Source organism: Mixophyes fleayi, chromosome 1, assembly GCF_038048845.1.
Source record: "Mixophyes fleayi isolate aMixFle1 chromosome 1, aMixFle1.hap1, whole genome shotgun sequence".
Classification (NCBI taxonomy): domain Eukaryota; kingdom Metazoa; phylum Chordata; class Amphibia; order Anura; family Limnodynastidae; genus Mixophyes; species Mixophyes fleayi.
In genome coordinates, this window is record NC_134402.1 from 420,536,626 (window position 1) to 420,562,690 (window position 26,065).

The 26,065-nt window shown below is 40.7% G+C and overlaps 1 protein-coding gene across 2 annotated transcripts in view; it reads right to left on the reverse strand.

The window, feature by feature from the left end:
• DDX4 (DEAD-box helicase 4) overlaps nucleotides 1–25,640 on the reverse strand; it is a 100,506-nt gene extending 74,866 nt beyond the window's left edge. For both annotated transcript variants that reach the window (XM_075183506.1, XM_075183497.1), the window contains exons 1-5: nucleotides 25,539–25,640; nucleotides 23,743–23,782; nucleotides 13,865–13,924; nucleotides 8,818–8,853; nucleotides 7,320–7,370 (exon numbers count right to left, since the gene is read on the reverse strand). In XM_075183506.1, coding sequence (XP_075039607.1) covers nucleotides 7,320–7,370; nucleotides 8,818–8,853; nucleotides 13,865–13,924; nucleotides 23,743–23,782; nucleotides 25,539–25,607 — 256 coding nt within the window. In that variant the 5' untranslated portion in view covers nucleotides 25,608–25,640. The remainder of the gene's footprint in view (nucleotides 1–7,319; nucleotides 7,371–8,817; nucleotides 8,854–13,864; nucleotides 13,925–23,742; nucleotides 23,783–25,538) is intronic.
• Between the last annotated feature and the right edge of the window lie 425 nt (nucleotides 25,641–26,065).

Genomic DNA, 26,065 nt, shown 5'->3' on the forward strand with positions numbered 1-26,065 from the left:
CAAACAGAGCTCTTTATAAACTTTTTCTGATACATGTTGACAGGGTGTAAACCAACCTCCTTTTCCAATTGGCACCACAAAGTCTAAGATATTACACATTCAATGATTAGCATCAGGATGTAATATGTTCTCTAAACTTGGATTTAAATGCAATTTAAACTTCACAAAATTTACATCCATGTGTGCTTTACTAAATTACTTGCCATTAGATTTCCAATTTCTGTAAGACACAGGATGAAAGTCTAAAGATCCCATCCTGTGCATTCAGGCTAACAAGATGTCTTGGTCACTCACAAATGGAGGTCTAATTCGCATGGCATTTCCTTCTTCAAAAAACACATTTCTGAATAGACTCTGATTTACTACCTGCATCTCCTACACTTAGCGAAGTTCCCCAATGTCCCTATTAGTAGTTCCATGGTGACCATTCGACCAGTGTAACTTTCACGAATTGGAAGGGATCCTATTAGGTTCCCTCCCTCATGTGTTCAATATGGTTTAACAGCAGAATTGTTTAATGTGTTCCCCCCACTATGTACCCCTTCAATCCTTCCCCTTTTTATTTTGTGTCCTTTCCTTACCCCCCATCCCTTTCTTCTTTCTGTACCCCATAATTTTTGAAAAATTAATAATAAAAATACTATTGAAGTTAAAAAAACACATTTCTTCCAACATATGCCTACTGCATCAGAAGAAAATACATTTCTAATACAAAAATCAGTACATTTGCAATGATATACATCAGCGCACTTCACCACTAACTGAAATAAATTCAGACAATAAGTTATTTAAGTGATCTAGCCACAGGTGGTTTCCTTATTTGCTGGACTCCATCCCCCTCGTCACATTACACAGGAAATTAGCAGCTCATTTAACCCCTACGTCACATATGCTTGATCCACTGGCTATCAATTAAGGGAATTTTAGTATCCACTATATAGTTCTATTACTTCAAGGTGGGACACTTCTTTATAACAAAACATTGTCTTACATTTCACAGACCAACTTCATATACACAAATGACTGATACCCAAATTGAGAGAGGCGGTTTTGTGGCCACTACAAAACTTTGAGCAAAGCTATTGAACCCCACAGTATACACGTAGATATAATACACAAACATCCTAGCACCTCAGTTACATGTGTTTTAAACAATTGTATGACATTGGAAGCTTCCCCTCCATATGCCAGGTGGTCTCCCCCACCCCACAGATTGTAGTTCTTTAAACTCCATTTCCTTAATACATACTGAATTTAACTAAAATAATGGCTACTATATGCTCAATAGTGTTACTCACATTAGTGTCCAATTTGCAACTCCCACATAAATGTATAAATTCCAGTCACTAGACAAAGCAAAGACCTTTAACCCTCAAATTAAGAAGTATGTTTGGTTTGACTGACAAGTGCACCTATACCACACTTTGCTTACCTGCTGTAAAGAATTGAGGTTAAGCAGAGAGGCAGAGAATTTTTGTGTAAAACCTCTCTGGATACCACAGCTTTTCAGCAGCAGTGGCTAAGCAACTCCTTAGATTGTGCCCTTGGGCAGCAGACTCCTAATCAAAAAATAGTCTAGCCAATATCCCAATTGAAGGATCCCTGCTCTTTGAAGACAAATAATACACCACGAAACAGGAGTCTTCTGGGGGTAAATCTAACCACCTGCCACAGGATTGAATGTGAAAATACCTCTTCTCTAACGTCTCTACAGTACTTCACAGAAATGAGACAAGACCGGAATACAATACACCATACAGAATATTCCTACTACATGTAATCAATCCTTTGGTGCATTCAAACTTAAAGAAAGGATAATTCAGAGGACTGCACAATGAAAATTACCAGAATCAGTCCCCATTAATAACTTAGGGAGCAAAATAGCAACACACAGAAATATAGACCCACATATGTCAAGGTTTTGGACATTGTAAGAAATAGATACAAGTAGGAATTCTACCAGTATCCCAGGGGGAACGTTTGTCTAATCCTGAACTCCTTCAACCCTAGCAGAGTTGGAAGCATTACACAACAGTCAGCAAACATTAAGGAAAGCTCGGGCAATTTCTCATTCCTTCAGGTCAGGATTGCATAGGTTTCTATTTCACACTCTTCCTTGCCAGAAAATCAAACAGGGGCTTTTTGCACTGTTTAGGACAGGTTTGTCCGTGCCAGACAGTTTGCCGATTTATTGTGAAAAGAGCATTTTCTCATAACTATAAGTTTTCAAGCTGCCAATTTTCATATCCCTGTCGCAGTTCATTACAAAAAATTCCTCAGGTTCTAGGTCATGCATTAACAGTTTCAGTTCACTTGCCTTCCCTTCGGCCAGGCAACATCCTCAAGAACTTTTATTAAAGTGCTAATCACACTGGTGGCGGAAGTAAGCACAGCGTCCTATTGACATATCTGGAAAATATCCTTGTGGTAGGGAGTTCGGTGCACATTGTCAACTGCAGGACAAAAAGTGCAAGCCTTTATGCAAGAACATGGCTGTACAGTAAAACAAAGTTTCTGGGGGTTCAGATACCCACCCATTATCACATATACTACACCTGAACATCACATCTATATGTGCATGTTGAACATATAATTCCAACACCATGGGCATTAATATGGAGTTGCGCACCCCAGAAAACTTTTTTTATGGCCTCACTTTTTGTACATGGGCACAATCATGCTGAAACAGGAAAAGGCCTTCCCCAAACTGGTGCCCGAAATGTGGATTCTCTAGAATGTCATTGTATGCACTAGCATTAGGTTTTCCTTTCATTGGAAGGGTCCAGGTCATAAAAAAACAACCACAGACCATTATTCTGCCTGCACAAAAAATTAGTCAGCAGTACGCATTAAGGTAAAATGCTTTGTCCTCTAATCTGCCAATCCCAAATTTGTCAGACTGTAAGATGAGTAAGTGTGATTTGTCACTTCAGAGAATGCATTTCCACTGCTCGAGTGTCCAATATCTGTGCTTTACTCCACTACTGTTGACGTTTGACATTGTACACAGCGATCTGAAGGCTCAGCCATGGAAACTCACTCAATGAAGCTCTTAATGAACAATTATCTTGCTGGTATTACTTCCAGAACAGTCTGTAGTGAGTGTGCAATGAAGATCAGACGCTTCAGCATTTGGCAGTCCTGTTCTGTGAGTGTGGCCTACAGCATTGTGGCTGAATGACTGCTTATTGTGAAGTGTAAAATGTCTAGGAACAGCACTTACAGGGCAGAATTTTAACAAACTGACTTGTTTGAATGGAGGCATCATATGACAGCACCACGTCAAAAGTCGCCAAGCTCTTCAGTACGACCCATTCTACTGCTGTTTGACGTGGTGATTGAATGGCTGTATGCCCGATTTTAATCTCCTATTAAGCAATGGTTGTGGCTAAAATGACCAAGCACACTAATTAGAAGGGGTGTCCACATACTTTTGTCCATGTAGTGTACACTAACGCAACTGTTTAACATTCGGGAGATGTGTGTTTACCATTTACTTTCAACAGCTCTAAAAGCAAATTTATAAATTCCACTTTTTTTTTTTTAAATATAAAAATGCTTGCAACTGTCATACAACCAAAACTCGCCAGGATCCAGTTGGTTTGCTTATTTTACACTCAAAGTTACAAGTTGCAATCAGTGGAAATATAAGGTGAATACAAGTCCACCACTTATACTAGAATGCAATGCCTCTTAAAATAAATTAATAAAAAGGCAGCAACAACAACAAAAAACACATTACACTAGTTCCGATATCTTGGGGACATTTCAGAGGCTTTCCGAGCTCCCCACAAGAAATCTATAAATACAAAAAGCTGATATGCAGAGGCTTTCCGAGCTCCCCACAAGAAATCTATAAATACAAAAAGCCGATATTGCTTAGAGCTTACTCATATCCTATTAAAATGTACACAATTGGTTTTCAAAGGTGATTTTAAATTTGATATGAAATGGCCATAATATCAGTGCATTTGTGATTATGTCAATTCTTTGAGCGCTGTTCCTGTATGCGTGGAAGATTAACTATGTTCATTAGGCATAACATGATTCAGAACTGCTCCTGTACCCAATGAGTTATGAATCCATGCTCTTGAATGCAAGGAAATTCATAACTTCCAGATTGCAGTTACCAGGGTCACACTCAAAAAATTGTTCCACACTGAATTACTCACCATTAAAGCAATTTACAAGAAAATTGGATTTATGGATAATTGAGATATGTAGATGCCAAATTATATAAATATCAATCATGTTGAAATGTTCGATTTACTTCACATGACAGTAGACATTTGGGATTCAAATACTACATCACTGAATACAGTGCCACATATTTGCTGTTTATCTTGAGACAGAAGACAGTAACAAAAGGATACAACCACATAGGGTAAAGTCCTAATCCCTCTTATTGTAACTGATCATTGATTAAAGTAACACATACGCAAAAAAAGGGGGGAAATATTGAATTTCAAATCTCAATCTTCATTAGCATTCGTTAAAAGCAATTGATAACTCCTGTGTCAAGCAAAATATTTAAACACATACGAGAGTAAAAGTAAAAGAATAATCAGTGAATTTAAAAACATGCTGATGCCAACATTTATTATTCCTCTGCGAAAGTGGGTAACTGTAATGCTAAAAATTATTCCTTACACCTAATATATAATAGAGTTTATAATCAGGACACGTTTCTAGGTGTGTATTTTTCAAGTATGTTACAGAATTTAATTGACATTTAAGGCCCGTCTATATTAATGTAATTGGCTTCTAGTCTGAAGTGAATATTTGCCTCTGGATGCTATGGATTCTCTAACGTACAATAAGGTATGCATCCCTGATACTGCTTTTAATATGACATAATAAAAAGAAATTTAATTTTAAACACCTTCTCTATTGGCTTAAGATTCTTGTGGCCCTTCAGAGATAAACTTTCAACTGTGTCGTTCTCCACTCAGAATTAATGTTTGGTTGGAGAGAATGATACAATTTACAACAAAGTCAAAGCAGAACTTGCAGCAAACTAACTTCAGTTTAGTTACTTCTAAGCCAGAGTATAATGCTTTTAGAAATTGCTGCCTCCTTATCCCATATAGTAATGGGTAGAATTCATGGGCACCCTATCCGTTAACTAGAAGATATTTCATAAGAGAAACCGATTCAGATTTTAATGAAGCTAGAAATGATATGCCCTCATACAAGCTTCAAAACACCTCCATACCGGGTTAGTATCCTGCTGTATTGCAGCCTCCTAAAGCCCATATGATAATGGGTATCCCTCATGGTCACCTTTATCCAGCAAACAGAAAATTTGAGATCACATATTGGTTATAGCTAGAAGATAACAGTTATCAGTAACTTGTAATTAATTATGCAATACATAATTATTATGTATTAAACACTGCATATTAATCACGGTTAAAATCCTCTTCACAAATACTACATTGATGGAAGTTTTTACTTCTGCCTCCGCTCCATTCCCTTTCTTTATTGTTTTGCTACCAAGAAAAAAAAATGACAGGGGCCAGAAAGAGGAATCCCGGAGTAAACTAAAAGAAATGGTCGAGTGACACTATATACTACACACATCTGAAAGCCAAGAAACTGCTATCAAGGTCTTTTGCCAGATCACAGAAACAGTGGCACCGCGCTTTTTGGGACTGTTGCTGGTCTGAGGAAGGTAGAATGAATACTGGACATAGCCAAGTTTTGATGCTTTTCTATAGGATCATGGAATGAAGCAGCATCTTGTGTGTGAATCTGGCATGAAAATCAGGACAAATCAAGAATCAACTAAGGGAGGATTATCACACAATTATAAACCCCTAAAGTCTGTCATGTTAGTCGTCAGGAGTCAGTGGGACAACTAGTGCCAACATTTCCTTCTTAGTGACTGGCTAAAAAAAGCCTAATATGCATTGCATGGTTTCCTATAAAATTTACTTTCCAAGTCAGCCACCAAACCCAATAGGAGGATGATGATTAACAGGAGCAACATCTTACTTGATCATTAACCATCTCATGGTCATAAGCTGTGGCAGACTTTAAAATGTAAAGTCAAAAGTTGTGCCTTACCTATAGTTACTTAAGTACAATTTTAAACAATCCAAGTAACACGTATAAAAGGAGAGCTATGGCCCTGGGGCCCAGAACATTGAGTTCATTCCACATGAGAGAGGGAGCACTGGACAATGTAAGCAAAGCTGCTGTCTACATTAGACACCGGGTGGCATTTCACGGCTTTACCAAGGGCTTGGTCTACTGCAGAACATACATGGCCTTTTTTATAGAACCATTAAATAATGTTTGAGTGTTTTTTCTGGTTACACAATGATTATCTTTCTGCAAATAGCATGTTGCTTAAACAACACACTAATACACTATTTATAATGTAAATTTGGTATCTGCACTGAAATTTTTAATTAGAAAAACTATAGAATGGTATTCATTCAAGTGGTGTAATGTTTTCAATGTTAAGCAATAACCATGAGCTAGCTTTATAAACATTGCAGCTTTAAAAGTGAATTGGTTCAAAACAGGATAGTGATTAGAGTTTATTTTAATATAATACTGCATACCAGTATGTGTGGGAATAGGTGCTAGAATAAATTGAAGATCTAATTTTCCATTTCAGCAACTGGTTTGAAAGCTAGCACTGGATTTGAAAGCCATGAGAGACTAAAGATCCAGTACTAAAAGTATATGGGTTACTTGCAGCATCTGTACAGCCTTTCAAATAACTGCCTACCTCAGTTTGTAACTGCTATATTTTTATTAACCTAAACAGACTAGCTGCAAGAACCAACCAATAATTAGAAAAATTAAAAACACAAGTTGGGATAAAGTTATAAAAATGCAACACTCTAATAGAAAAATCCTACCAACTGTGAAACCTGGACCTTGGATGACTGGCGATGTGTTATAGTCTTAGAAGGAAGGGGTTAGTAGTTTGATGCTCACAACATATGCCATTATCTATGTCACTATCGGCCCTACCACTTTTCGAAAATCTGCCACAAATTCCAGCTTTCTACATTTGAAATGGGGTGTCCAACCCCTTCAATAGTCAAGCAATAATACAATTCTCTAACATTTTTAGCAGTAAACTCAAATAAGCCACAAAAAAAAATAAAGGAATTGATTTTTGATTAGTGATATAACACATACTTTAAGAAGGGAGCTACGTTGTAATTCACAGAGTTCTAAAATCACAAGTGTATTATTTGAGCTTTAGAATATCTATCCTGAAAAAGAAATCCAAGTTTTCAGGATAATTAAGGACTTCAACAATTTAATTTTTTGTGAAAGTTCGCTATTGTTCCTACCTCCTCTCCATGAAGTTCGAGACTGATCATGATTTTCATTCTCATCATATCCTAAAAATAAAAAAATAAAAGCATTACTAATACAAACTATGAAAAACATATCTACTCTAAGCCTGGGATAACAGCATGCAGGCATTAGGCAACCTCAACTGCCATGTACTGCTTGTTGGCATGTTCTCCGATGCTATATTTTTTCTTTACTAAATAGGATATGCACTAGATACTTGGCACACAAACTAAAATAAACAAATAAAATCACACACACAGGGGCCTAGTGACCAAGGAGTTGAGAAAGCAATTTAAGGGTTACTGGCTTAATAACAGTATGCTGCAGTTGTGGAGCCTCTTCTGTTGTCTGTGTGTAATGTAACCCTCAAAGGGAGAGATGTTTTTAGCATTACAGAACTTCATATACAGTATTTTGCACATTCCTGAAACTTGTGCCGATATCTATGTTTGTACGAGTGTCTATGTCTGAAAGGAAGATTAGCAAAGGGACCTTGTTGATCCTTCTACTGGACCAGAGGTCCCATGATGTGGTAAGATGAGAACTGACCCTGTGAACATTAAATTGAATCCAATTAAAGAACTGCCTGTGTTTGCATGCTATCCACTGCATCTACATCTCAAGACATATGGCCTGATTGCAGATTTGTTACAGAAAAAGCTTATTATGCCTACCTCCAGTTCTGTTAGCACCCTAACACCACAACATTAGGAAACTAGATGTTTATACCTGCAAATTCATACAAGGACTGAGAGCTATTAAAATTGTTGCACCATAATTTCCTGTGATCTCAAAAATAGTTAAATATAGTTACTATATTTGACTCTATAACTCTAGTTATGTTTCTCGGTCAGTGACCTTTGTTCTTTTTTTCTATTTTTAGTCACTTTGGTGCTGTACATGGTTGATTTACCTTTATACCTATCTTGATCACAAGAAAAAATAACGAGACACCAATTATTGTTTAACTAGCTCGCATAACATGGCTAGAGGGGACTAGGGATAAATTACAGCTTGGATCTCCTAAAATTTGATAAAACAAATTTATTTCACAAGAGCATATGAGAAAAACTACTAAGTTTATGAAAAGTCTCCTTTGATAAAAATTCCAGCACTCACTCCACCCCTTTGGTCAACAATGCCTGCTTATCAATTAATTTCCAATATTACCATAATATTCCCTTTTCAGTTCCGCTTATTCTTTGTTTCCATTTTTCCTCCCGCAGCATTGGCATCGACACTGCCATGTTTATTATAAAACTGACTTTTCACTATAATAAGCCAAAGCGATCAGTGAAACCACTGATTTTTAACAAGGTCTCGCTAAAAACAATGCATGATACAATTGGACACAGTAGAGTGGTGCTGTCAGACATTGCTCCTCAATATTCATGTATTAAGGAAGTTGGAAGAAACAAGTTGCATATATATTTAACAGAACAAATACTAATGTGCACACAAAGAGAGTACAGAGATTTTCATTTTATTTACCTCTACTAAACATGGCAGGACCTCCTCGACCCCGGCCTACGAAAGGGTGGGAGAAAGCAGTTAATTTTTATTTTTTTTATTAAATATAATTTTCTCGGTGGTGCTAGCCTGACTTGAATAAAAAGATTTTGATGGTGGTTACTAAAAGCTATACATTTTTACTTTTAAATGATAGGAGAATTAGGAAAGTGAACTTTAGACGCAGAATGGCAAAATTGGATCTATATTACTAACTGGTAAATGTAACAAGCGAGACTTATTAAATGCAACCAAGAGTTAAAGCCAAACCAGTGGCCAAGCTTATAGAGGGAATAAAACATCATACAGGGTCAAATCATAGCCTGTATGTTACCATAGTCAATACAATTATACTTTAGTATCATTTAGTTTGATTTAGAAACACTGTATCCTCCCTCATATATGCAGTTTAAGCACTTTCACGCAAATGTATTACCAGTTAGTTACATACAGTCATCATACTATGCCTCACTGTAGCTTACCATTTAAACTCTATTCAACAGAAAAACACTACGGTCCATTTGTCAGTAGCCTATTTACCTACCGGTATGTTAGATTATGGGCGAAACCTGAGTTCACAGAGAGAACATACAAACTCCTGAGCACTACAAGGTAGCAATGTTAACCATAGTGATGCCAAGTTTAACTTCATTCTACAAATATTCTCTAAGGGCCCTACCACCTTATCCACAATACCCTGCTGTTAATTTCCCCTTCAAAACATAATGTAGCTGAGACACTCACCTCCCATTTTTCTATTTATGGCTCATTAAAGTCTTAACATACTAGGCACACATGCTCTTCCTGGAGTTGGGGGGCGTTAAGCTCTGCCCCTGTTTAGGGCCAAAACCATTTATGTAATGTGGCTGGTAAATGGATTTGTTTAATGCAGCTGCCAAATGCACAAACAGCAGGCAGCCAATGGTCAGACAGCAGCCTATGTAAGGTTACTGTCAGTTAGGTTTGTCCAATGGGTAAACTCAATTATACATTCAACATACATTAATAAATTCACTGATAGACAAGCAAATATACTATCCCATGCATACAAATAAAATGAACCTTTACAGGGACGGTTGTATGTAGCAAACAAAGACACCTGCATGTGAATACATATTCATAAACAAAACATTAACATATAACAATATTTCCTAATCCCATGTTAACTCATTACCAAATTCAACATTAGGCAACTGGGTAAGTATAATACATGAGATGAAAAACACATTGTAGGCAGGGAACTAGGGTGCACACAGATCTATAGAGGTCCTGTTAGGCACTCCCTCTATCATTGCTAACATCTGTGTCCCCACAACCCCTATTTGAACAACAAATGCTCCATCAACCTCTGATCACCAAGGGATCTAAACAAGCTTTGTTTGGATTCTCTTGTGTCCTGCTTCCTGCAACTGGACTGCCTGCCACCTCAAGCCAGGGACCTTGCTCCTGCATTGGGCCAGCTTCAGAAGATTCATGAGTCTGTGGCATCCACAACCATCCAACAGACCTAGCCAACTGCCACTACAATCTCTGAAATTTGCAAAGGCGATCACTATCCAATGCCTTTGGCTTTGCCACTCTGTCAGCAAGCCCACCTACACCAGTACGGTGCTATGAGAATCACCAGAACACCCTCTTCTCTACTATTTTTAGTACCCACAGAAGCATGGCTACCGGTGGGTATAAGTAAATGAGAAACAGATGTGAATTCCTCCAAACACCTGCGGATACCTCACCCTGGAGCAAAAGCACACCACCATGTGATTCAACAGAGACGCCATCATGTCGTCTGGGAGACTGACCAGAATATAACACCCTTTGTGATTCTTTAATCTGATTCTTTAGTTGATTAGGATGATTCCTTCAAATACTGAATGCACAAGTTCCCTCCAAATCAATACTTGTCTGTGAGTGTGCTCTCTTTAACCCCTGTATGACACGCAAATATTCTTCAGTCACAAAACTTCTCTAACCCATTATGTAACTTTCTTCTATTGCTCCTGGGGTTGAGTTTAAGCCTTGGGCTTAGAACTGCATATTATAGAAATATTAGAAAAGGTAAAGAAAGGAGAAAAAGGTTTGTTCCTATTGCACTAATGAAGAGCGCTAACCCTATACGGTGATATAAAAAGAGATCACCTATCAATTTAACACAAGAAGGGGTGCAACCTATCGTTATAGTATACACAAACAAAAAAAGCAAAAGGATTAATTAGGTGCACGGGAGCTCACTGGAATAATCTATTATTCAGTATTGTTGGATACAGAATTAAAATATAACCTTTTAATAGTCACTAAAAACAGCGAGATATTGTTCAACCTCAGATTGATTATCTTAGGAGCCGCGTTGGGGTGTGGAAGCAGCTGCCATTGTCGGTCACAGGTAGAATTAATCTGGTCAAAATGATAGTTCAACCAAAGTTTCTGTATGTTTTGCAGCAGTCGCCGGTCTATATCCCCCATAGTACATTCCGCTACATAGAACGTCTTATGGCCTCTTTGGTATGGGCGGGCAGGAGGGCAAAAGTTAAACTCACTACTTTATATCGTTCTCGAGGATCGGGGGGCTTGGCTTTGCCGAATCTACGGCTTTATTATTTTTCCTCCCAGTTAGCACATATTGAAATTTGGTTTAGGTCAAGGCTGGGTCTAGACTTGCATAATTTTTTGGTTTCTGAGACAGGATCTAGTCATACACGTGTGCAGTTTCTTCTGGCCGGAAGAAAAGTTGGGAGGGACCCCCCTTTATTAATACAGGCCATGAAGGTTTGGAGATTGTCATCCCAGATTGGAGGTGGATTGGATCTGGATCCATGCACTCCACTATGGGACAATTTGGATTTTGGAGAACTAACTAAGATGGAGGGGGCTGGAGCTTGGCGGAACTACAATATAACACACATTGGACAATTGTATGAGAACGGTATATTATATTCATTTGAGCAACTTCAGACACTACATGAACTACCTAGGGGTTACTTTTATAGATATTTGCAATTAAGACATGCTCTGGGCTCGCAGTTTCGGGAAGCTACCCCGAGCTTTAACGCAGATTCCTTAAGGGTGCAACTGTCAAGGTTGGGCCAGAGGCGGAAAATCTCTTTTCTGTATTCAATTTTGGTGGAAGGATCTGGCGAAGGGGGCTTGCCGGAGCTGCGATGCAGGTGGGAGGGAGATCTGGGGCGTCTTAGTGATAAGGCATGGGATATGGTGTTATGTAGCCCAAAGGAGGTCATCGCATCAGTTAAATTTCGCCAAGTTCAATTTTTTCTGTTACACAGAGCATATCTCACCCCTCTTCGGCTTTCTAAGTTCAGTGGTGGTCAGAAAGTGTTGTGTCCCAAATGTAGGAGCGAGGAGGGGGGCTTCTGGCATATGCTTTGGGAGTGTCCGCTGATTTCATCCTTTTGGGGAGAAGTGGAGGACTGTATTAAAAGATTGGAGGTGGGAGTGATTGCCCTGACTCCAAGGCTCTGTATATTCGGTTTAGGCCTGAACAAAAAAACTCGTAGACTCATTAGATTGCTTATCAATACGTTACTCATGCTGGCAAAGGTAGTGATAGCTAGGAAATGGATGGCACCAGAAGGTCCAACATTGAATAGCTGGATTGACCTTGTTAACGATACAGTCGGCCATGAAAGGTTCATGTATACCAGCAGGAATTTGGTGGATAAGTATGAAAGAATATGGTATAGATGGAGGATATCCCCGTATGTCACGGAGGGATTGAGGGAAGTGGAACTCTCCTGATTGAAGCTTGGGGCAGACATCCAGCCACCTATTATGTTATTAAGATCAATGATTGTACCTTGTATTACCAAAGCTGTACCATTATCTCACTATATCTTGAAAAAATGTCTATGTCTTTACTTGGAAATGTGAATGTCAATGTTTTTTGCTTTTTCTAACTGCATGGTGTATAAATACTTGACAATGCTTGTATCACTGTATGGGGTATAGTTGGGGGGATAGCCTACTGTGTTGGGCTTTTTTGTTGTTTAAAGGAAAAAATGCAATAAAATTTTACCTGATTTAAAAAAAAAAAACAGCGAGATATGTTGTAATCTCCTATATAAAACCAATTGTGTATTTTAAACTAGCTGGATGCACTCTTTGCCTTATATAAATATTGCAATTCGGGGTAATGGTGTGGACGATCACAATGTCTAATTAACTGCATATTATGCAAGACACTACTTCCACTTAAATTCCCAAAGACTTATCACAGGCTCCACAAACTATATGCATCTTGCTGTCTTTTTTTCACAGGTTCAACAAAAATGTTACTTAAGCCATGTAGAGTTCATGTAAATTTTATCTACCTGGGGATGAAAACAATGGAATGATCTCTACATTAGGTAGATGTAGGTAAGAAAATCAATCCATATATGCAGAGTACCACTAATTTCTAAAACATTAAGGGATAGATTCGTGGCTCAAAGAGCTGTGAGCAAAAATCAGCGGAGAAATTACTGCAGTAACAGTAATAATGCACACTAAGAATCCAAAGTTTTGATTGAATTTTAGCAGGTGGGGTCATAAAAACAAAAAAACACTATAGTTTAAACTGCAATTCTTCAGTGTAATAATTTATGCAACACAAAAATATACCATTTATTTTCTTATCGGAGCAGCATATAGAGTGGAAAGTTAGAAGTAGTTTGAAAGGGATGTACTCTGTAAATAAAACTAGCAAATAGTCTACTAGTTATCACAATCACAAAAGGTTACAGAAAACCAATATTTGGGACCAGTAAAAGAGATAGATTTCCTAGTTACTTGATTACAGAAGCAATAGTGAAAATAAATATGATAAATCAGAGGGAAAACGGAACAAATAGGGTTTTTGTTGACAGTGACTGTGCAATTTTGCCATAATATGACAAAGTGAAATAACATAGCAATAACTGTTGCAGACCAAAGAACCATCACATGTGATACCAGGCAATGAAATTAAAGTCCCCATAATTTTAACAATTTGGAAAAATCCCTTTAGCATTTTATTGGTAAGACCATCAAGCATTACCTCTTTGGTTGCCAAAACCTCTTTCCGTGGATCTCACGTTTTGGTTGAAGTCATTATTCGCTAAAATTCAGACAAAATAGTCACTATGGTCGAAATAGAAAATGCATATTTTTTTAGATAATATTTACCAAATAAAAGTCAGAATTTTAAAACATGTGGTGCGCTGCAAGAAAAAGAGGATTTATGTACTTACGTTAAATCCGTTTCTCTGATTCCGTCTGGGGGACACGGCTTACCATGGGTTGTGGAGGGAGCTTGGGGGAGTTGGCACCTAACTAGTTAAGTTTTAGTACTGCCGACAGACCCCTCCCCTCTACAATCCCCCTGGACTCTACAGTTTATTAAAAAAGCCCTAGGAGTAAGGCCAGTCAAACAAGAGCACACAGAAGAACAGAAGAAGGGAGGGATCGCAGTGTCCCCCAGACGGAATCAGAGAAACGGATTTAACGTAAGTAGATAAATCCTCTTTTCTCTTTCATCCAGTCTGGGGGACACTGCTTACCATGGGGACGTTCTAAAGCAGCCCCTTAAGGGTGGGACTACTCTGAAAATCCCGCTCGCAAAGCATTACGAGCGAAATCTGCATCCGTAGATGCAAATACATTAAATTGGTAAAATTTTGTAAACGTGTGGACAGAGGACCAGGTGGCTGCTCTGCAAAGCTGGTCCGCAGAACACCCATTTCTCGCTGCCCACGACGCCCCTACCGATCTGGTGGAATGGGCCGTAAGTCTCTCTGGCACAGGACGGTTAGCCTTTATGTAAGCATGTCTAATCGTTGCCGTAATCCATCTAGCGATGGACTGTTTTGAGGCTGGCCAGCCTGTCTTATTAGCATCATATAGGACAAACAAAGAATCTGTACGTCTAATTTGTGAAGTTCTTTTTACATAGATGCGCAGAGCCCTAACCACATCCAACTTTTCCATAGTCTGAAGATCAGATTGGGAAGAGGATGAAAAGGCCGGGACTACAATGTCTTGGTTAAGGTGAAAAGCCGAAACTACCTTCGGAACGAAGGAAGGAAGGGTTCTTAGGACCGCTCTGTCCTCGTGGAAAACCAAATATGGTTCCCGACAGGACAAGGCTCCTAATTCCGAAACTCTTCGAGCAGAAGCGATAGCTAAAAGAAAGAGGACCTTCCAGGTCAACCACTTTAATTCTGACACACGCAAGGGCTCAAAAGGAGGCCCTTTAAGCATTTCCAATACCAGATTGAGATCCCATGGTGCTGTCGGCGGAACATAGGGAGGCTGAATATGCAGTACTCCCTGGAGAAAAGTCCTGATATCCGGTAAATCGGCTAATTTCTTATGGAAAAAAACCGAAAGTGCCGATACCTGGACCTTTAGGGAACCTAACCTGAGACCTGCCTCCAGGCCATCCTGAAGGAACGCTAACAAGCGAGTGAGGCGAAAGGAGGATGAGTGGCAAGTCTTACTTTCGCATCATCTAATATAAGCTCTCCAAATCCTGTGATAGATGCGAGCTGAAACTGGTTTTTACCACATCTGGAGAGAAACCTCTAGCTCTCCAGAGGCTGGCTTCAACAGCCATGCCGTTAAACTGAGCTGAGGTAAATTCTGGTGTAGGAATGGACCCTGAAGGAGAAGGTCGTCTCGAGATGGAAGACGGAACCCTGGCCCTTCTGCCATGGAGATTATGTCCGCGTACCAGACTCGGCGCGGCCATGAGGGAGCTACTAGAATTACTGGTAGACCCCCCTGCCTGACCCGTCTGAGGATGCGAGGAAGCATGGAGATAGGAGGAAATAGGTACCCCATCCTGAACTCCCATGGCATGGTCATGACGTCTATTGCCATGGCTAAGGGGTCTCTTGACCTTGCGCAAAACCTGGGAACCTTCCTGTTGTGTCTGGAGGCCATGAGATCTATGTCCGGAAGGCCCCACCTCTGAACCAGGGACTGAAACACTTCCGGATGCAGAGACCACTCCCCCGGCATCATCTGGTTGCGACTGAGATAGTCTGCTTCCCAGTTGCGTATTCCTGGAATGAATACAGCCGATATTGCCGGAACATGAAGTTCTGCCCAAGACAAAATCTGGGCTGCAATTTTCATTGCTGCTGCACTCCTGGTTCCTCCCTGTCTGTTGACATATGCTACAGCCGTGGCATTGTCGGATTGAATTCTGACAGGGTGGCCCTGGAGGAGGGATTGTCCTCCTTTGAGGGCTAGGAGAATAGCCTTCAGTTCCAACACATTTATGGATAGGGATGATTCCTGAACCGACCAAAGGCCTTGAAGCCGGAGGTGAAGGATTACCGCCCCCCAACCTTTCAGGCTGGCGTCTGTCGTTGCTATGACCCACGCCCCCGGAGAGAAGGATCTGCCCACTGTTAAGTGATCCTGAATCAGCCACCACTGGAGGGATTCCCTGGACCTCGGGGATAGAGAGATCTTCTGTAGGTCCAGACGTAGGTGGGATCCTGACCACTTTGTTAACAGATCCCACTGAAAACAGCGAGAGCGGGCTGGAGCAAAGGGAATGGTCTCGAAGGAGGCCACCATCTTTCCCAGCAACCGCATGCACAAATGGATTGAGGGTCTGGGAGAGGACAAGACCTGGGTGTTATACTCTGAATTGAGGTGGCCTTTTCGACAGGCAGGAACACCTTTTGTTGGCTGGTGTCCATGATGAGGCCCAAGAAAACCATGCGCTGACACGGGACCATCTGAGATTTCTTCAAGTTGATGAGCCATCCGTGGCTCCTGAGAATCGCCAAGACAAGGGATAAGTGATAACGCAAACAACTCTCTGAGGAGGACTTGAAGAGCAGGTTGTCCAGATAAGGCACGACCTGAATGCCCAGAAGGTGCAGACGAGCTGCCATAACCGACATGACTTTTGTGAAAACCCTCAGTGCTGTGGAGAGGCCGAAGGGGAGGGCCCGGAACTGATAATGGGAGGGTCCTACAGTGAATCTGAGGAGGGACTGATGGCCCTTCCAAATGGGAATGTGGAGGTATGCATCTTTTATGTCTATGGAAGCCATAAATTGATCCTTCTCCAATCCGTTTATGACCGACCTCAGAGATTCCATCCGAAATCTGTCTACCCTTAGGTGTACATTGAGTGACTTTAGGTTTAAAATGGGTCGGAAGGAGCCGTCCGGCTTCTTCACAAGGAACAGGTTTGAATAAAAACCCTGTGTCTTTTGGAATTCTGGAACCCTGCAGATAACCTTCTGAGAGAGAAGAGAAGCGACACAATCCTGTATTGCTTGTCTTCTGGATGGATCTCGGGGTAGGGGGATTACGAAGAACCGATGGGGTCTGGGACCCAGCAGGTCTATCCTGTATCCCCCTGATATAATGGCTCAAATCCAGGGGTCCTGGGAGGACTCTGTCCACTGTTGAAGAAAAAGAGACAGACGACCTCCCACTGGGGTTTCCCCCCGGGGAACCAAGTGGTCGTCAGGACGCAGGCTTCTCCTGAGTCCTGGAGGCCTGGCCGAAAAAGAGGATCTTCCTCTAGAGGAGGAGCCTCGGGCATTTGGCTGTTTACCCCTAAACGACTGTCCTCTGGACAAGGAGGATCCTCGAAAGGGCTGACGGAAGGAGCTGAACCGGGGTTTTTTGCTTCTACCTGGGAAAACCGGCAAGGAAGTACTCTTGCCCCCCCGTAGCCTGGGATATTAAGGTATCTAATTCCGGTCCAAACAAACCTGCTGCTGAAAAAGGAATGATTTCAACAGATTTTTTTGATTCTGCATCTCCTTCCCAGGATTTCAGCCATAGAGTTCTTCTAGCTGAAACGGATGTAGACTGTATAGAGGAGGAGACAGCCGCTGAATTTTGAGCCGCCTCATAAATGTACCCCGATGCCTCTTTTAAGTGTGAGGCCAAGGGGAGTAATTCAGAACCCTGTAAGGCCTCTGCCAGCTGGTCTGCCCATACTTCCATGGCTCTAGCCACCCAAGCTGAAGCGAATGTGGGTCTAAAGGACGAACCTGCAGCCGCAAAGATAGACTTCAGTTGGGATTCAACCTTCCGGTCATTGGCATCCGGAAGGGACGCTGAACCAGGAGCTGGAAGTAAGGTGTGTTTTGCTAAACGTGCAATAGGCACATCTACTTTTGGGATACTTTCCCAACGAATTACCTCCTCCTCCTGTAAGGGGTACAAGGAGGAGAATCTTTTGGGAACTGAGAACCTCATCTCAGGTTGTTTCCATGCTGCTTCAGCAATATCTACGAGTTCCCTAGAAGGGGGAAAACGGCAAGCCTTTCTTTTGGCTTTCTTGAACAGAATTCTGTCTCTAGGCGTAGGATCCTCCGGTTCTGGGAGGTCTAATGCTTGTCTAACTGCAAAAACCAAATCATTAACAAATTGGTTTCTAGAACTATCATCCTGTTCCGAAGACTGAACTTGGTCAGAATCGGAATACACTGCCCCCTCATCCTCAGAAGATTCCTCAGAATCTGAAAGGACCATGATAGGGTTATTCGATCTAGGTCTCTTCCTTTTAGCGTACGGGATGTTTGGGGACTCAAGCAACAAGTTAAGCTTATTTAAACCTTTAAGGAAAGCTGTGGACCATGTCGCTTCTGTGGAGATAGTGTTTTGGTCAGAAAAAGAAGAGGAAGGTCCTGGTAAGGACGCTCCAATAGACCCTGTAGTAACAGGGAGGCCCAGCTGAGTGCTATTACTAGAAGCCACCGAAGTAGCCATATTAGATAGCAATTGGTTAGATTGTAATACCATCTGAGCTAAGGAGGAAACCGACTGTGTCAGGGAGGCCACCCAGACCGGCTCCTCCGACAGAGGGGCTGTGGGCTGATGAGTCCGCACAGTGGAAGCCCCTGCATCACAGGCAGAACAGAGGGCCAATTTAGGGTCCCCCTGCCCACACGGTAATTTAACTTGACATTTTAAGCAAGTAAAATATTTTGCAATAGGGCCCTTTCCCTTATCTGTCATTTTTTTTTTAAAGGAAGGCACACCAAACACACAGATTAAAGGGTTAATCTAGCTGTGTAACAGAGAGAATAGAGAGAGATATGTATGCAGAAAACAAATTGTATAACAAGAAACAACTAATCTATATAATAAAAGCTGTACTTGCAATAATTAAACACCAATTGTTTTGTAGGCAAGCAGGAGACTATAATGTAAACCTTACAGCCTACTTTTTTTTCCACAGAAAATAAACAATATGTGTGTTAAAAGGCAATACTTAGCCCAGGGCCATAAAGGAGAGAAGTCCACGGCAGTCTGTCCAGTGTCTGCTCCCTCAGCTCTGATCTCTCTTCCCGGGCTTCCTTTGGCGCCAGAAGACTGGGATATACCATCTCTCTGTGGAAGGAGGGGGGGAACTCTATGTATTAGCTTCCCCCTTTCAATAGCTCCAATCGTTGAAAAAAAAGAAAAAAAATGGAGCGTGACAGGTAGCGGAGACCCCTTTACAGAGGTCTCCGCAGCGACATACCCGGCGCCCTCCTCCTATGCATGAGGGGGGAACCGTGGTATAGCCCCCTTCCTCCTCTTCTCCGTAGCGCTGCTGGGCCGAAATCCAAGATGGCCGCCGCTACTTGCAGATCCGATAACCGGCACTCTATGCCTGTCATGGCAGCGCCGGTTATCGGGGAGGCTGGAGGAGTGCAGCGGTCCATGAGACCGCTTGTCACTCCTCAGTTTAGGCACCCTTTTAGAAAGTTTCCCTGTCAGTGAGAGCCTCTGGCTCCCATCTGACAGGAGAATGCCTGCGCTGCTGGCTGTGAGTGTGTTCTCTCTCATAGAACACACTCCAGCACTGTCACCAGTAAGAAAGATAATAAAAAGTAAAAGAAAGAAATAAAAAATTTTAAGATTACACTAGCTATAAAAAACGCTGCCCAACTCCAGGGCACCTGAAAAAAACTGAAGAGTCCAGGGGGATTGCAGAGGGGAGGGGTCTGTCGGCAGTACTAAAACTTAACTAGTTAGGTGCCAACTCCCCCAAGCTCCCTCCACAACCCATGGTAAGCAGTGTCCCCCAGACTGGATGAAAGAGAAATTATGTTTGTATTGTAGGCAAAATGACACTGCAACAAATACATTTTTTAGATTTGAAATACCCTTAGTTCTGAAACATAATTGGTGAATTTATTTTAAATACTCAAAAATATGACTTGTTAAATAGTTTACAGTTCATCACAACATTTATATTAGGTGGGAAATACACCTTTAAAAACATACAATCGCAAGCAATATTTAGAGTGGGATAATGCCATAAGCCAACACATGCTTTTATTAAATAAAACCTTTGTCAGAGGTTAGTATTAAATAGAAGTCAATATAGATGAAGCAATACAGGTCATACCATACAGGCATTCTAAAGGCTCTTATATGCGTTAGTTGAAACACCCTTTAAGCAGTGTTAGACCCAATTGGCTGCCCAAACACACACAATCAGGGGAAAAAAAAAATCTAATTGGGACCATCTATCATATGTTGGTCAGTAAGAATGAGAACCACATCTGACTATGTAGCTAGGTTTTTAAGTTTTGGTCACGTATATTTCTGTACATTCATAGAGAAATCTGACAGATATAACCACTTGGCAGTCAGGCAGAGCAGCCAGATAGCCAAGCGTATGAGCAATTCATTCTGACATTACCTACAACCAAGTTTAACCAACACCACTCCAAAGCCTGGATTTACATAGTCCAGGGGTTATACAGTACACTGACAAAAGGAGTCTGACAGGCACCAACTTCTCCATTTATCACTTTAAAAACTTGATTTAGTATGCTTGTTTGAATTACTTTGAATCACTAAAACCACTGTTATAATTTCTAAGAATACCACTTATAAGGGATGCGCACTTGAGCTTAACCACCCTGTTCTTTAATGTAACCAGGTGCCTTTATTTGGAATCCTTGTCTGACATACTATTTCCTGGCCAGCAGTTCCCTCCCCTGGGATAATCAAAGTCTGGAGCAAATGGAGTCCCTTCCACATCAAATGCATGAAAGGGGTTAAAACAAGGAGCAGCTGAACCATGCAGTAACCAGTTTGATCAATTCACTGTTCTCCAGAGGCCTGTATCAGACTCCTGGGTGTCATACCAGAAACAGATAACCCCACATGGGGCTGTGCATCCACCCCACCCATCTCCAGTCATTACCAAAGCAAATGACCTCAGAATAACCTTACAGCACGGGATTTTTCCAGTGGGAATTTTGGACTAGTTAAGATCCTTGCAAGGAAAGGTCTGGCTGTTCTTGGACATCATGAGCTTGGTGTTTGGGCTCTGTCTACTATAAGCTCCAACGTGCATTTGGATCACATCTCTGCGTCTTAGTGGCATCACTGACTGAACATCTTGCAACAGTGAAACACTGCTCCAACAGGAGTTGTTTGTGAGTCTACCCATCTGGTGCAGGGCGGTTGGGGTCCAGACACCTGCCATCTCAGAATAGAGCGTGAGGACAGGCTGTCAGAAACAGCAAGGATTGCATCTATAACTTGGCCGGGAGTTTTAATAGATGTCTACGGTGCTAAAAGATTTGCTTGGAGCCGGACTTCCTAGAGCCCCAGCAGAGCTGAGAGCTTTGCTTCCCGGGTAACCGCATCAAGACCACTGACAGTCTACAGTTTGGCCGTTAAAAAGTTCTCATCTCTATAGAGCAGGAATCTACAACTTGGCCTAGACTTACAGTTGTATTGAAAGTATTAGAAATAGAACTTGGCCAGACTGAAAGTATTTTCAGAGGACTGGTGTACCACTGTTGGGGTTGCTATAGAAACTGTCATAGTTACACTGTTCAAAATTATAGCTTGGCCCAGTGTTTAAAATTACAACTTGGCCAGGGACAGTTCCCCATAGATTTATATAGCATAGGTATAGTGCACAGAAGTAGTCCATTGGATTGATTTTTACAGTATAGACATATCTCAGGCTTCTGTTAATCCCTCCTTGCAGTTATCCTTGTCATTTGGATTTCGCGTCCTACTGATTTAGGAGTCAAATGAAAGTGGTTATTTGTATGCAATATTTTATTAAAAGGATTACATTTTGTAATACTGCCTCAAAGGGGCATATTCAATTGACGGCAGGATCGCCGAAAATCCCGCGCAGTAAAAATCTTACAGTTAATACGGTAATTCTGCGCGTAAAAACCGTTAATACAGTAATTTACTCGCTGGAGCTGCGAGCTGAAATTCAGCAAAATATTACCGTATTAACTAATATTTTTAGAGCGCGGGATTTTCGGCGATCCCGCCGTCAATTGAATATGCCCCAAAGTGTTGCTGCTGTTCTGTCAGGTCAGTGCTAGAGAATCAATTCCATTTTATAGTTAATTTGGTCTGGAAAGCAAAGTCACATATACTTGGCACTCACTGTGCATAGGCATGTGAAAGTAGTCTTCCCTAATATCTATGGATGCCAAAAACAATCTAATTGGAGCAGCCCCTATCCGCCACTCCTATATCTTCAATTTTAAAGCGCTACGGAATTTGCTGGCGTTAAATAAATGATGATGATGATGATCTTCCCCTCCAAGAAATTGCTTATAACGTTTGTACAAGTACGATGGCCAGTTTACAAGAAATGTTGTGGTAGACACCAGGCAGAATTCATGCGCCAAATTTGGCTGAGCCCATGGAAACCCTGTTTTTCATGATTTAGTGGCAGTCATTTGTAGTAACTGTAGTGATTTTATTGTGTTTTTTGTGTCTCCTCCCAATTTAGACTACAACGATCAAGAAATTTAGATTTACTTTTTAATTATTAAAGGTAAAATTCTTAACAGGGGATATTATGGAGCCATTAATTCAATTACATTTTTGGGTATATTATGTTTTATATTTTAATTCTTGTTCTATTGAACAGGGTCTTGCAGACCATGCTACTGGGAAATCTGGGGCGGCAAAGTTGCCACTTCAGGGGTCCCAATCTTTTTTCATACCCTGAGCCCCACAGCCAAGGAAGGTGAGCAAGAGCCAAATTGCAGGAGGTCTGGTAATCTCTGGGTGGAGTATTTGTGCAGCACTGCCAACCCATGAAGGTACAGGCACTGTACTCAACAGCCTGGTGTCAGTTCTCACTATAGCAGGAATCCCATAGTGGACAAAGATAACTATTAACAGCGATTAACAAGTGAAGGTAAGCATGAATGTCCAAGTGTTGAAAGCTACGTAGACAGGTATTCAGAGGAGCGAAATAGTCCAAAGATATGCAGCATGACGGAGTAGACTGCTGCTGCAGTCAGACTAAGTACCGTGACATAATGAGACTAGAGGAATTGAAAGAGGGAATGCAATTGTTTTCTACATCAATCATGATGGCTCCATGACGCCTGCCTAGGCAGAAAAGCACAAATAACCTTTGAAAACTGCCTCTGCTACCTTTAGCAAACAAACTTTGAGTCAGTATTTGGAATTACAGCCATCTAAGGAAATTCTCACAGGATCAAATGCCTACCCCTTCTGATTTCTAAACTACAACACAGTATGGGGAAATGTTGAAGAGCAAACCCCCTGAAGCCCCACAGCAGATTTTCAGAAAGTAACAGTTGTTATACTACTGTATGACTGCAGCCAACAGGGTAAATGGATTATGAAAAATTCCCCAGCCGGCTTCAAAAAAAGTTTAAACAGCTGGTGAAATGGTATTTCGCACAGGGTAGTTTAAATATATCCATTTTTTATTTATAAAAACACCACTCCTCTTACATGTTCACTGATTAAATGAAGTGGATCATAAACTAGAACTGTTTTGCAAATTAGGGGAAAGCATTTCTAAGAAATACATAACCAAACAGAAGTTAATAGAAAGTATTTGGTGAAACGTTGGCACAGCTGAGAAAGTATCTAAATGAAAGGCAAAGTTAACATCCACTAACAAAAAGATTTCACTAGCATACTTACATACATATGAATTTCTAACATTCTCTCGATTATCTGGTTCCTATAATAATAAAAAAAAAATAGTTTACAGATTTTGTGCATCAAACTTTCACAGATAACAGTTTGAAGTCTGATTTTACCAATTTGTGCCAGATGCACTAAACATGTAGTTCTAGATACAAAACAGGCAAGGGTCAAGTATTTTCTCTTGCCACTAACAGAATCAGTCTGTCCCTGATGTTTTTCCTGGAGAGAAGTGGCTTCTTTGCTGGCCTTCTTGATACCAGGCCATCCTCAAATAGTCTTCGCCTCACTGTGCGTGCAGATGCACTCAAACCTGCCTGCTACCATTCCTGGGCAAGCTCTACATTGGTGGTGCCCCAATGCCGCAGCTGAATCAACTTAGCGCTTGCTGGACGTCCTTGGGCATCCTGAAGCCTTCTTCTCAACTATTGAACCTCTCTCCTTGAAGTTCTTGATGATCCTATAAATGGTTGATTTAGGTGCAATCTTATTAGCAGCAAAATCCTTGTCTGTGAAGCCCTTTTGTGCAAAGCAAGGATTACTGCACGTTTCCTTCTAGTTAACCTTGGTTAACAGAGGAAGAACAATCATTTCAAGCACCAGCCTACTTTTAAAGCTTCCAGTCTGTTATTCTGATGCAATCAGCATGACAAAGTGATCTCCAGCCTTGTCCTCATCAACACTCATCTGGTGTTAACGAGAGAATTACTGACTTGATGTCAGCTGGTCCTTTTGTGGCAGGGCTGAAATGCAGTGGAAATGTTTTTGGGATAAATTGTCATGGCAAAGAGGGCCTTTGAAATTAATTGCAATTCATCTGATCACTCGTCATGACATTCTTGGGTATATGCATATTGCCATCATTACAACTGAGGCAGCAGACTGTGAAAAATAATGTGTGTCATTCTCAAAACTTTTGGTCATGACTATTGTCTGATATGATTTTTTGTAGTCCTCCCTACTGTTATTACTGTTACGAGGAAAGAAGCAAATTTTAGTTAAGTGCTTTTCCTCAAAATACTGAATGGTAGTCTAATATTGCCACCCATGTTGTTTGCAATCTTCAGGTTATATATTTCATGAACAGAATGGGACACCAATTAAGAGGATGAGCTACAATATATACTGTGTGTATTTCCTAGAAGGGGCTAACCCATTGTTAAGGCTGTCATGGAGTATTTCATGCAAAAGGAATTAACGGTAAATATAATTTGCTTCTTTAATAACCCTCAAGGGCTTAAAAAACAAGTGCCCATTCCAAATTAAGTTGGGGATAAGAACTTAACAAAATGAACATGAGGCTCGTTGAGCATCAAAAGGTTTAAGATGCATTACCACCTAAGTTAACAAGATGAGTAAACCTCTTAAGGTCACCGCTTTAAAATGGTTACATGGGAAGAACCAATCTGAAGCCACAGTCTGCTCAATCGTGGTTTCTGATTGGCCCCGCAGATAACCACAGCGGCAGTTTTCGGCTAGAGCTGTGAGTGAATGGCACTATGGCTAAGAAAAACACAAAATAAATATCAACGGCAATGACAGATCAACTTTAAAGCTAATTTTTACATGATATGCGTTTGTTGGGAGAGAAAATATTTCAGTCTGTTTATATGTGCCACTTTGCTCTTTGATGTTTGAGTTTGAAAATATAAAATAGCTGAACAAAGTATGTGTTATGGTTACATGTGCAAATACATGACTTGAAGCCAACACTGAAAACAGAATCTTTTATCACAACTTGACAAAGCTAAAACTTAGAAGGAGACTACAGCTATGGAATCAAATGCACATACCAAGTTGCTAACATTTGGAACACAAGCAGGTGAGTCATCAATTTCACTCTCCCAGTCTTCAGCAGACATGGTTGGTCAAATACAGAATGTTCTTTTTCCCCAGAGAGAGATGCACTGTAAAAATAAAATCATCATATACTATTTTTCAAACAGACACCAGGTACTCTATCAAGTTCGTATATAAGTTAAAGAAGAGGGCAAGATGATGACCTTAATTAGCACTCCAGGTACAATAGTTGATGCATTAATACATTAAATTTTTATTGGTATGCATTAAAAATAGTATGTATAGTATGTATCAATTTCAACTGCTGTGCTCTATGAAAATGACAGAAACAGGATGTTAATTTCCTATTATACCTATAACTTGAACTTTATTTTACCCATATTATTATTTCTGACCAAAAAGTTTTAACCACCTTTGAATTTTCAACTAATTAAAAAAAGGCTTGACTACACCTGTAGGATAACAGGGCATCTGAGTAAACAATCAAGGCAAGCTGAAAAAGCAAGCCTCTTAGCTAGTT